Source organism: Fundulus heteroclitus, chromosome 3, assembly GCF_011125445.2.
Source record: "Fundulus heteroclitus isolate FHET01 chromosome 3, MU-UCD_Fhet_4.1, whole genome shotgun sequence".
Taxonomy (NCBI): domain Eukaryota; kingdom Metazoa; phylum Chordata; class Actinopteri; order Cyprinodontiformes; family Fundulidae; genus Fundulus; species Fundulus heteroclitus.
This window is the reverse complement of record NC_046363.1, coordinates 36,332,468-36,344,470: the sequence shown is the minus strand read 5'-3', so window position 1 is coordinate 36,344,470 and position 12,003 is coordinate 36,332,468. Positions and strand designations below refer to the sequence as shown.

Sequence of the window (12,003 nt, the reverse complement as noted above, 5' to 3'; positions counted from 1 at the left end):
CGACGCGGCAGGTTGTCAAGCTCAGAGAGTCTGAAGCACGGAGGAAGCAATGGTCGATGGACAGGCATAAGGTCATAACTGTGCAGACGATAGAGGGCAGGAAAATCCAGAGGGTAAAGCAAGAGCTGATGTTGGGAACGTAGTAGGTGGTCGAAACCAGGAGGTCAGAGAGCCAGTGAGGTGCCGAGGGATAATCCAGAACGAAGTTGGGTCACAGTTCAAGGTTCGGTACATGGTCAGACAGAGATCAGGCAGGTTATCAGGTCGGGCGGGCGTCTAAAGACAGGTCAGGCAAACGGATCAGGTAGGAACAGGCAAACTCTGAGGTCGGAGAGCAGAACAGGTCAGCAACAGGTAGTCAGAGTAAAGAATGCTGGTATAAGTCCCTATGGACAAAATAAACTGACACTGCTTTCTGGTCTAGAGGATGAATATATACTGTCATATGCAGGTGGAACAGGTGAGCGGTAATGAGAACAGGGCGGAGTTAAACAGGTGTGTGAAATGAGTGATCAGACCCGGCATCAGTGCCAAAATCATGACAGTTTTCTAGTGATGGTGGTTTTTCTACAGATAGTCAAGTGCTATACAGCTTAATATGAGGCCAAAATAAATTGTACTTGGTCTTCTGATAACTAACCATTCTAGCTGCTCCCCTCAGGCTGCCAATACATGAACAAGACAATAGAATAAGCTAACAATTTCTTTAAGGTATTGTTGACATGTATTTATTTGTATAGCCAAAGACTTAAACAACCACAGTGTTAAAAATCCTCTGTTTCTCCAGAGCTGTGAGTCATGATGTTAGAAATTACATAAAGCTACAGGATGCTGGAGGTATTGAAATTCACAGGGATTGTCATAGATGTGACATACGTAGATATGCACAGAGGGACTGATACACTGAAAGGTCAGTTTTCTCAGGCGGAGTGGAGACATGTTTTCTGCTCTTGCAGCGGTGTATCTCTACTGATTTGTAAGAAGCTGATGTAACCATAATGTGTGGCTCACTCTAACTCGTTCCTCAGTACTGATCTGTAAAATTTCTCTGGCATGTTTAGATAAAAAGTGTATAGTTTGTGTTAGAGTCATTATTACAAAAAAAAATTAATATGTGACTTCTTATTTGGGTTATTTGTTAATTGTAGTAAGCTAGGTGCTGTTTTATTAGGATACAGAGGCCTTTCAGGAAAAACGTTGATCTAGACAGATCAGGGCTGAAATGTTTGACAAAGAATTAAGACATTTCAAGTTGTGGTGGATTTATTTATTCATTTAATTACTTTATATGTATATACTCAAACTTTGTGCAAGGAAAAATATCACTCATATTTGATTGAAACAGAATATTGTGAGCTTGATTCTAAACTTTAGGAGTTTTAAACAGGTGCATCTACAATGGTGAAAACAAATCTATGCTTCAAACAGGCTTTTGCAGCATTTTGCAATAAACAGGCTGTTATATGGTGAGCAAAAATACAATCCCATCACCGAAAATTGTTGAATAAGAACCACAGGTTTAGGAATTATATGCTGATCTCTTAAAACGTTGGACAGCTTCCTGATTTGCTGTTGAAGAATTAACTTATAGCGTCATAACCAATTATGAACTGCAGTCCTGCACTGTAATTAAATCAAGTTTATATATACCTATGATACATTTCAAATAAGAAACAAAGATTTAAATCATTGCAACAAATGGATCAATGCCAGCAGGACTGTGAAGATTGGAGAGGCCACCATACCAGGACAGAAGCCCAAAGGACTACAAGAGAAAGAAAAAAAAATGCAGAGAAGTGTCAGTTCAGTCATCGCTTGTCCAGTTTCTCCAAGTAGTAATGTAATTAATAAAATCAAGCCATTAAATCCGAATAATATCTAAGTTTGGAAAATGTTCAACTAAAATATGTGCTCATAGCAGTGATGTGTGCAATGTGTTAGTTTTCTACCATATGTAACATTTTGCATGTATGCCAAAAAGTACAGTTTGGGTTAAATATGATCAGATCACCTTCGTCTATGTTCAAGACCTTTTCAATGACTTGTGGTGAAATAAGTAAACATGACTTGCTCTGACTACAAACATATTATACCAACTCAGAAGTCAATAACGCACTGTTTGGAAAAAAGTTGTGAAAGTGAAAAGGAACCCTATTTGCTGGTTTTAACTCAGGTCAGGCAAAATGTGGGCATTTGAATGGATACAAAAGGAATTAAAGGCACAAATGGGTCACTATAAATTGATGTTACAGTAGCTGCTCACACTGTTTTCATTTTTAAAATGTCTTCAGAAACAAAAGTGGTTTGTCTGTAAGGAATTAATCGTTAGAGCTGTAATTCTCTCATTCAATCGTTAACTTCTCAAACAGTATTTTCCAGACAATGATAACTTGTCATCCCACTTGCCACTGGAGGAATGACTGTAGAGAAAGCAACTATCCTGGATTGAATAATCTGCTGTGAGAAATTTCCAAACAACTCATCAAATGTGGCAATACCTGTTGTCTGTAGTAGTAGGTGGATGAGTGGTAGATGAGGTGCTGTAGAAAAAAAAACACTGAAAATTAGTTTTATTTAAACTAAATTGTCACTGTTTGGAACTCTAATAAAGACATTTGTCATTGAACAGTATTAAGGGAGTTGAAGTTTTTGTGACACCAAGGTTCAGTGTTAAATGTTCTCCATATTCTGCTAAAAATTAGTACACAGAAAAAAACACTGCATGTATTGCTTTATGTTTATGTTAAAATGGATTTTTGATTGTTATCTTATTATCAATCTTTATTACTTTTGCAATTTCTACAAAATAGTTTAAATGGGTAACATATCTGTCATCTCTTCTAACAGGTGGAATAATAGTAACAACTTGTAAAACTGAAAGAAAGAACTTTACCATAAGAAAAGAAAGTAATAAATACATATTTTACAGAGCAATTAAAGAACATGAAGACCCATCACACCCACTCTGCCTAAAAAGCTCTGAGAAATAAGAAGTTAATTCAGTTTGGATTACCTGACGTCTGTGGAAGTGGGAGGTGGTGATATGGTGGTAGATGAGATTCTGCAAATGTCAAAATGTTATTGTTGCATAATATATTTTACATACGATTAATTTTGTCTATGGCATAATACTTAAAGCTGCAAAATTGATTTCCATGTGTGTAAAGTATGTAATCATTAGAGCTGTAAACCTCAGCTGACCTCATAAACCTTTCAAAAATTATTTTACAGACAATGACAACTTTTCGTCCTACTTGCCATTGGAGGGAATGGTTATAGAGAAAAAAGTAGTATTTGGAGTAAAAGCTGATAGCTGGAGAGAATTTATGTCAGCTATTCTGTAAAACAGTCCCTGTTTAGACATCTTCAAACACCACTGGGTGTTCACTTCTGCCTTTATAGTTTCAATTGTGTTGCATTTAAACTGAATTATCACTGTCTGGAGCCCCAATAAAGACATTTGTCATAAAACAGTACTGAGGGAGCTGGAGATTTTGTGACACCAAGGTTCAGTGTTACACTTGTTGTTTACATATTCTGGTCAAATTTAGCACGCAAAAATAATATTGCATTTATTGTTTAATATTATGATAAAATTAGATTATTAATTATTATCTTGTAATCAATGGTATTTACTTTTGTCATTTCTACAGAAACAGTTTTAAATGGATAACATATATGTGATCTCTTGTAACAGGTGGAATAATAGAGTGTCAACGTGTAAGACCCTGAAAGAACTTCAGCATAAGAAAAGAAAGTAATAATCACATATATTACACAATAGTTAAAGAACATGAAGACCCATCACATAAAAGACTCTATAAGTAGGTTATTCAGTTTGGATTACCTGACATCTGTGGTTGTTGGAGGGGGTGTTATGGTGGTAGATGAGATTCTACAAAAGTCAGAGTGTTATTGTTGCACATTATTTTTTTTCATACGATTAATATTATCCATGGCATAATACTTAAAGTTGTAAAATTAATTTCCATGACTGTAAATTATGTAATCATTAGAGCTGTAAACCTCAGCTGACCTCATAAACCTTTCAAAAGTTGTTTTGCAGACAATGACAACTTTTCAGCCTACTTGTCATTGGAGGGAATGATTATAGAGAAAACAACTAGCCCTGATTGAAACATCTACATTGAGAAATTGCAAAGAGCTCGTCATCAAATGTAGCAATACCTGTAGTCTGTAGTAGTAGGTGGATGGGTGGTAGATGAGGTGCTGTAGAAAAAAGCAAACCACTGAAATACTAAAAAAGGCTAGATCAATAGTTGAGTTTATTGATGACCTTAGCTGTCCAATTAGATGTGTGTTTAGAAACAAATGACAAAGCTATGTGTGTTTTAATCAATATGACATCAGCATATAATATATATCTTTAACATTGTATCCTGTGTTGAAGGAGCATACTGAGGCTGTCCTTCAGAAACTCCCGTTTGGATAAAATATCGGGTAATTCAAAAAAATAAATAAGGGCAAGAAATAAATGAGAGATAAGAGTACTTAGAACACCATTGATAAATGTGCTAAGAGCAGTTCTGAAAAACAATGTGTTATTTTACTGCACTTTGAACATAAGGAGCTGTCAATCATATAAATAAAACAGATTTTGATTAATTTGAATGAAATATTGGAATTGGAATTTGTGTTAGCTATCCTGTAAAACAGATCCTGTTTGGACATTATCAGACACCGTTGTTTGTTCACCTCTGCCTTCGTAGCTTCAATCGTTTTTAAATTAAACCAAATTTTCACTGTTTGGAGCCCCAATAAAGACATTTATCATAGAATACAATTAAGGGAGCTAGAGATTTGTGACACCAAGGTTCAGTTTTAACCCTACTGCTTACATATTATTGTTTACAAAAATGTATTTTGCATATAATGAAAACTTTTCATCCTACTTGTCATTGGAAGGAATGACTATGGAGAAAACAACTATCCTGAAATGAATCATCTGCATTGAGAAATTTGCAAATAGCTCATCATCAAATGCAGCATTACCTGTAGTCTGTAGTGGTAGGTGGATGGGTGGTAGATGAGGTGCTGTAAAAAAAAAAAAAGCAAACCACTGAAATCCTATAAAAGGCTGGCTCAAGAATAAAGTTTATTGAAGACTTTAGATGTCAAACATATTTTACAGAACAGTTCAAGAACATGAAGACCCATCACACCCACTCTACCTAAAAGACTCTGAGAAATAAGAAAGTGATTCAGTTTGGATTACCTGACGTCTGTGGTTGTTGGAGGTGGTGTTATGGTGGTAGATGAGATTCTGCAAAAGTATAGGCGTTATTGTTGCACATTATCTTTTGCATAATATTAAAATTATCCATGGCATAATACTTATAGCTGCACAATGAATTTCCATGTTTGTAAAGTATGTAATCATTAGAGCTGTAAACCTCTGCTGACATCATAAACTTTTCAATAATTATTTTAAAGACAATGACAGCTTTTCATCCTACTTGCCTTTGGAGGGAATGACTATAGAAAAAACAACCAGCCTGACTTCAATCATCTGCTGTGAGAAATTTGCAAACAACTTGTCATCACATGCAGCAATACCTGTAGTCTGTAGTAGTAGGTGGATGGGTGGTAGATGAGGTGCTGTAAAAAAAAGCAAAAAGTTCAAATCCTAAAAAAGGCAACATCAAGATTTGAGTTTATTGAAGACTTTAGCTGTCGAACACATATTTTACAGAATATTGAAAGAACATGAAGACACATCACACCCACTCTACCTAAAAGACTCTGAGAAATAAGAAGGTAATTCAGTTTGGATTACCTGACGTCTGTGGTTGTTGGAGGTGGTGTTATGGTGGTAGATGAGATTCTACAAAAGTCAGAGCGTTATTGTTGCACTTTTTTTTCATACGATTAATATTATCCATGGCATAATACTTAAAGTTGGAAAATTAATTTCCATGTCTGTGAATTATGTAATCATTAGAGGTGTAAACCCCAGCTGACCTCATAAACCTTTCAAAAGTTATTTTGCAGACAATGACAACTTATCATCCTACTTCTCATTGGAGAAAATTATTATAGAGAAAACAACTAACCTGGGTTGAAACATCTACATTGAGAAATTGCAAAGAGCTCGTCATCAAATACAGCAATACCTGTAGTCTGTAGTAGTAGGTGGATAGGTGGTAGATGAGGTGCTGTAGAAAAAAGCAAACCACTGAAATACTAAAAAAGGCTGGCTCAATACTTGAGTTTATTGATGACCTTAGCTGTCCAATTAGATGTGTGTTTAGAAACAAATGACAAAGCTATGTGTGTTTTAATCAATATGACATCAGCATATAATATATATCTTTAACATTGTATCCTGTGTTGAAGGAGCATACTGAGGCTGTCCTTCAGAAACTCCCGTTTGGATAAAATATCGGGTAATTCAAGAAAAGAAATAATGGCAAGAAATAAATGAGATAAGAGTACTTGGAACACCATTGATAAATGAGTTAAGAGCAGTTCTGAAAAACAATGTGTTATTTTACTGCACTTTGAAGATGAGGAGCTGTCAATCATATAAATAAAACAGATTTTGATTAATTTGAATGAAATATTGGAATTGGAATTTGTATTAGCTATCCTGTAAAACAGTTCCTGTTTGGACATTATCAGACATCGTTGTTTGTTCACTTCTGCCTTCGTAGCTTCAATCGTGCTTAAATTAAACCAAAATTTGACTGTTTGGAGCCCCAATAAAGACATTTGTCATAGAATACCATTAAGGGAGCTAGAGTTTTTGTGACACCAAGGTTCAGTTTTAACCCTATTGCTTACAAATTATTGTTTACAAAAATGTATTTTGCATATAATGACAAGTTTTCATCCTACTTGCCATTGGAAGGAATGACTATAGAGAAAACAACTATCCTGAAATGAATCATCTGCATTGAGAAATTTGCAAACAGCTCATCATCAAATGCAGCAATACCTGTAGTCTGTAGTAGTAGGTAGATGGGTGGTAGATGAGGTGCTGTAAAAAAAAAAAAAGCAAACCGCTGAAATCCTAAAAAAAGGCTGGCTCAAGAATAAAGTTTATTGAAGACTTTAGATGTCAAACATATTTTACAGAACAGTTCAAGAACATGAAGACCCATCACACCCAGTCTACCTAAAAGACTCTGAGAAACAAGAAGGTGATTCAGTTTGGATTACCTGACGTCTGTGGTTGTTGGAGGTGGTGTTATGGTGGTAGATGAGATTCTGCTGAAGTCAAAGCTTTATTGTTACACATTATAATTTGCATACTATTAATTTTATCCATGCCTTAATACTTATAGTTGCAAAATGAATTTCCATGTGTGTAAAGTATGTAATCATTAGAGCTGCAAACCTCTGCTGACATCATAAACTTTTCAATAATTATTTTACAGACAATGACAGCTTTTCATCCTACTTGCCTTTGGAGGGAATGACTATAGAGAAAACACTAGCCTGACTTCAATCATCTGCTGTGAGAAATTTGCAAACAACTTTTCATTATATGCAGCAATACCTGTAGTCTGTAGTAGTAGATGGATGGGTGGTAGATGAGGTGCTGTAAAAAAAAGAAAACCACTGAAATCCTAATGAAGGCAACAATAAGATTTGAGTTTATTGAAGACTTTAGCTGTCAAACATATTTTACAGAACAATTAAAGAACATAAAGACCCATCACACCCACTCTACCTTAAAGACTCTTAGAAATAAGTTAATTCAGTTTGGATTACCTGACGTCTGTGGTTGTTGGAGGGGGTGTTATGGTGGTAGATGAGATTCTGCAAAAGTCAGAGCGTTATTTTTGCACATTATTTTTTTCATACAATTAATATTATCCATGGCATAATACTTAAAGTTGCAAAATTAATTTCCATGTCTGTAAATTATGTAATCTTTAGAGCTGTAAACCTCAGCTGAATTGAAACATTTGCATTGAGAAATTGAAAACAGCTTGTAATCAAATGCAGCAATACCTGTTGTCTGTATTAGTAGGTGGATGGGTGGTGCAACTATGCATTTTCTACATAATAGTTCCAAATGGGTAACATAAATGTCATCTCTTGTAACAAGGGGAATAATAGTGAATGACAAGTTCTAAAAACCTGAAAGAATGTCACCATAACAAAAAGGAATAAACAGGTCTTTTACAGAACAATTAAAGAACATGAAGACCCATCACACCCACTCTACCTAATAGACTCTGAGAAATAAGAAGGTAATTCAGTTTGGATTACCTGACGTCTGTGGTTGTTGGAGGAGGTGTTATGGTGGTAGATGAGATTCTGCAAAAGTCAGAGCATTATTATTGCACATTAGTTTTTTCATTCGATTGATATTACCCATGGCATAATACTTAAAGTTGCAAAATGAATTTTCATGTCTGTAAATTATGTAATCATTAGAGATGTAAACCTCAGCTGACCTCATAAACTTTTCAAAAGTTGTTTTACAGACAGTGAGAACTTTTCATTCTACTTGTCATTGGAGGAAATGATTATAGAGAAAATAACTAGCCTGAAATGAATCATCTGCATTGAGAAATTTACAAAGAGCTCATCATCAAATGCAGCAATACCTGTAGTCTGTAGTAGTAGGTGGATGGGTGGTAGATGAGGTGCTGTAAAAAAAAAGCAAACCACTGAAATCCTAAAGGCTGGATCAATACTAAAGTTTATTAGATTACTTTAGATGTCGAACACATATTTTACACAACAGTTAAATAACATGAAGTCCCACCAAGACTCTCTGTAGTAATCTGCAGGCACTGCCCCTTATCTAGCAACCCATACGGGGCACCACCCATTTCATTGTTAGAAGAGGAGCCTGTGAAACATAAATGGTACTACCTGTTGTCTGTAGTGGAAGGAGGATGGGTGGTAGATGCAGTCCTGTAAAATTATAATTAAAAAAAATTAGGTTCAAAACAGAAATAAATGGATGAGACATGATCGATGTTACATGACACATAACTTCAAATACAACCACCAAACATCTCAATAAATCACTCTTTTTTTCTAGGTCAGGTATAATTACTACAATGATTTGTATTGTATTCTAAATGCCAGAATATTGAGAGAGAGAGAGAGGGAGAGAGAGAGAGAGAGAGAGAGAGAGAGAGAGAGAGAGAGAGAGAGAGAGAGAGAGAGAGAGAGAGAGAGAAAGAGAGAGATCCTTTTAGTAGTTTTTGACTGATTGCTTTCTTCACATTCAGAAGTTTACATACTACCATGCCTTAGGTAGAAGGATTTGTAAAATCACACCTGCCAACATGTTAATCCATAGCAAACTAATTAACACACCTGTGGAATACATCTCAATAAATTAGTATTATTATAAAGTTTACTTATTTGCAGACTCTATGCACTAAGTGAAACAGATTATAAAGGTTAATTACACACATTTCTGATGCCTCTAAGCCATTTTTTCTGTTATGATTTTTCCACTTTAAAGTTAATGTAGTAAAAAAAATATATCACATAATTTACCATCAGACTGCTGGAAAGCAGCATTTCCTATCCAGCAAATTGAGTTGAATGAGAAGCATATTGAATATTTGCTCAACAGTTATTTTCAGAAGGTACTTTTAATCTGAAAAACAAACCTGATCTGAATGCGTATTCCAAATTATAGAGCTGTTTTTGGATTTTAAGGCAACGCATCAAATTGCATTATGTAAATAAAATTACAATAAACTTAGATTAAAAAATCTAGCTTAGTACTGATGCAGACAAAAACAATAGAATATTATTGTTGTCCCACATACAGCCTTCCTCAGTTTTTGTAAATGTTAGTACTTGTGATATCCTTAAACAACTCTCTCTTCACTCTGTCTCCCTTCAGCATGTCTCTCTTCATCCTTTACTTCATGTCATTTTTGTAACTTGGCAAAATCTGCAAGCAGGTTGCTTCAACAACAAATTTTTCAATGTTTTAGAATAGCACACCATCACAAAACACTGATCTCAATCCTATTAACAGTTATGCTGGCAGAGTTGTAGTTAGTGGGACCAAGGTGGCCTGATGCAGTTACAGCAGTAATCGTGTGTGGGCAGAAACATCAGAAAATACCCACGATGTTTGATCAAAGTCACTCAGTTTGAAAGGAAAATTTTTGTCAACTTTTGAATTGGAAGAAAGCAAAAAGCGACCTCCCAAAACGATGCCTCTTATTATTCCAGCATTTGGGAAAAAGAAATAACTTTGGTCATTATATTTGACCTAAAACAGGATAGGTTTAGTCGGATTTAATTGCAGAAAGTAAGAGAAAATGTAATGTGCCTTTTTTCTTTAGTGTAGGTAAATACACTAATAAAAGAAAATATTTATGGATTGACAAAGGAAGCTTTGCATTGGTAACCTGTGCCTTTGGTTGGTACAGTGTTATACTGCTCAGTATTAGAGCATTATTTGTATGAAAGTACAGAAACACTTTTTGTTTGCATAAAATATATGAATAATTGTGTGTTACCAGTCATTTGTTGTCTCAGTAGGTTGACTGGTGGAAGATACGTTTCTGTAAAAGTCATCAAACATTACTATAGCAAAAGAAAGTAACTTCTTTTGTAAAGTGCCTTGAATCTGTGTTAAATAAGTAAACTGAACTGAATATAATTAAACAGGACATTCCATATTTTTACATTACAGAAAAACATGAAATGAAAACCATCATTCAACAGATTTCTGAAATCTCTAAGTGGTTCTAAATCATCATCAATAACAATTCTAACTTTAAGTTTTTATTGATTTGACTATGTGTTGTACCGTGGCGAGCATGGACCTTCATCCAGAATTCTCTGAGGATTTGTTATGCTCACTGGTCTTAACTGAGGACAAGGTAGACTAGTTCCATTGATCAGTGGGGTGAGATCTATCAATGGAGAAAAAACAGTTAGTTGGAAAAAGCAAATACCTCTGTAGAAAAATTAAACATTCCAGCTGATTTCCACTTCCTCAAACTCCTACTTTAGGAATGACAAAACAGTGTCAGGGCATCCAGAAACCAAAATCTTGCAAGTTAACATATGAGGGGTTAATTAAGTCCTCCCAGACAATTTGGACTTTTTTTAACCCTCATTAACCCTCATTAACCCTCTTACTTTAAATGAGATAGGCATGCTCTTTGTGAGCATAAAAGCATTAAATGATATATCAGAGACTGTGAAGATTCCTTTTTTTGTAACCCCAAGAATGCTGAGAGGTTTTATAGATGATAAAGTAATTGCAGGATAATCAGCGTTGTGTGCAACATTATCATCATTAAAACATTTCACGTACCTTCAAAGTTAAACATGAAAATGGCACTTCCTCCCTTGAGGAACTCTCTGGTTTGCAGTTCTTCCAAGGTTGTAAAAGGTGAGTGCCCATATAGATTTCCACCATAGACTAACTCATCATTTTCATAAAAAACTGGACTTCCAGTTTCTCTGGGATTGTCCCAGACAGAGGAACCTGTTTATATGACACAAACACGAAATCAGAATAAAAGAAATGTATTTTTTTACCTAGAAGTTTTCTTCAAAATGTCCACATTTAGTTGGATACTAACCACTTGCAGAAATGAGAGTCCGTTGCTTTGACATTTGCAGTTGTTGGTTAGGAGTTTGATCCAGCAATTGGAAAATCATTTGTCTTTGGAGGCAAGGCCACTGCAGTTGGTCGTCAAATTCACCAGACAAGAGTCCTACAAACATCCCAACATATGTTTTGTAAAGTATAACAGCTACACGGTACGCATAGCCGTCTTTAGAGTACTGTCGTGGGCTGTAGATTCTGGTTCCAGAGCTGCTTGTGTTCAAACGATTCTCCAGGTCATCGATCTGTATGAAAACATGTGGACACTCTGTCTCTGAGAGATTGATGTCATCGACAGAGAAGCCTCCAGTAGAGCTTCCTGCTCCTTTGCGAGCTTCAAAAACAACCTGGAAGGGCTTAGTGGCATTCAAGGAAACATGGTGGAGCTTCCAGTGAGATGTTGGTGAACCTGCAGTAAAATTTTT

The 12,003-nt window shown here is 35.5% G+C and overlaps 1 protein-coding gene across 1 annotated transcript in view; it reads right to left on the bottom strand.

Annotated features, from left to right (window-relative positions):
- Nucleotides 1-1,270: 1,270 nt before the first annotated feature.
- The window catches only part of LOC105936743 (meprin A subunit beta), a 70,264-nt gene continuing 59,531 nt past the window's right edge, over nt 1,271-12,003 (bottom strand). The window contains exons 11-30 of the mRNA XM_036135292.1: nt 11,553-11,987; nt 11,282-11,455; nt 10,769-10,874; nt 10,476-10,520; nt 8,854-8,895; nt 8,583-8,624; nt 7,738-7,785; nt 7,523-7,564; nt 7,183-7,230; nt 6,959-7,000; nt 6,135-6,176; nt 5,798-5,845; nt 5,578-5,619; nt 5,237-5,284; nt 5,014-5,055; nt 4,189-4,230; nt 3,848-3,895; nt 3,014-3,061; nt 2,499-2,540; nt 1,271-1,765 (exon numbers count right to left, since the gene is read on the bottom strand). Of these exons, the coding sequence (XP_035991185.1) occupies nt 1,687-1,765; nt 2,499-2,540; nt 3,014-3,061; nt 3,848-3,895; nt 4,189-4,230; nt 5,014-5,055; nt 5,237-5,284; nt 5,578-5,619; nt 5,798-5,845; nt 6,135-6,176; nt 6,959-7,000; nt 7,183-7,230; nt 7,523-7,564; nt 7,738-7,785; nt 8,583-8,624; nt 8,854-8,895; nt 10,476-10,520; nt 10,769-10,874; nt 11,282-11,455; nt 11,553-11,987 (1,505 nt within the window). The 3' untranslated portion in view covers nt 1,271-1,686. The remainder of the gene's footprint in view (nt 1,766-2,498; nt 2,541-3,013; nt 3,062-3,847; nt 3,896-4,188; nt 4,231-5,013; nt 5,056-5,236; nt 5,285-5,577; nt 5,620-5,797; nt 5,846-6,134; nt 6,177-6,958; nt 7,001-7,182; nt 7,231-7,522; nt 7,565-7,737; nt 7,786-8,582; nt 8,625-8,853; nt 8,896-10,475; nt 10,521-10,768; nt 10,875-11,281; nt 11,456-11,552; nt 11,988-12,003) is intronic.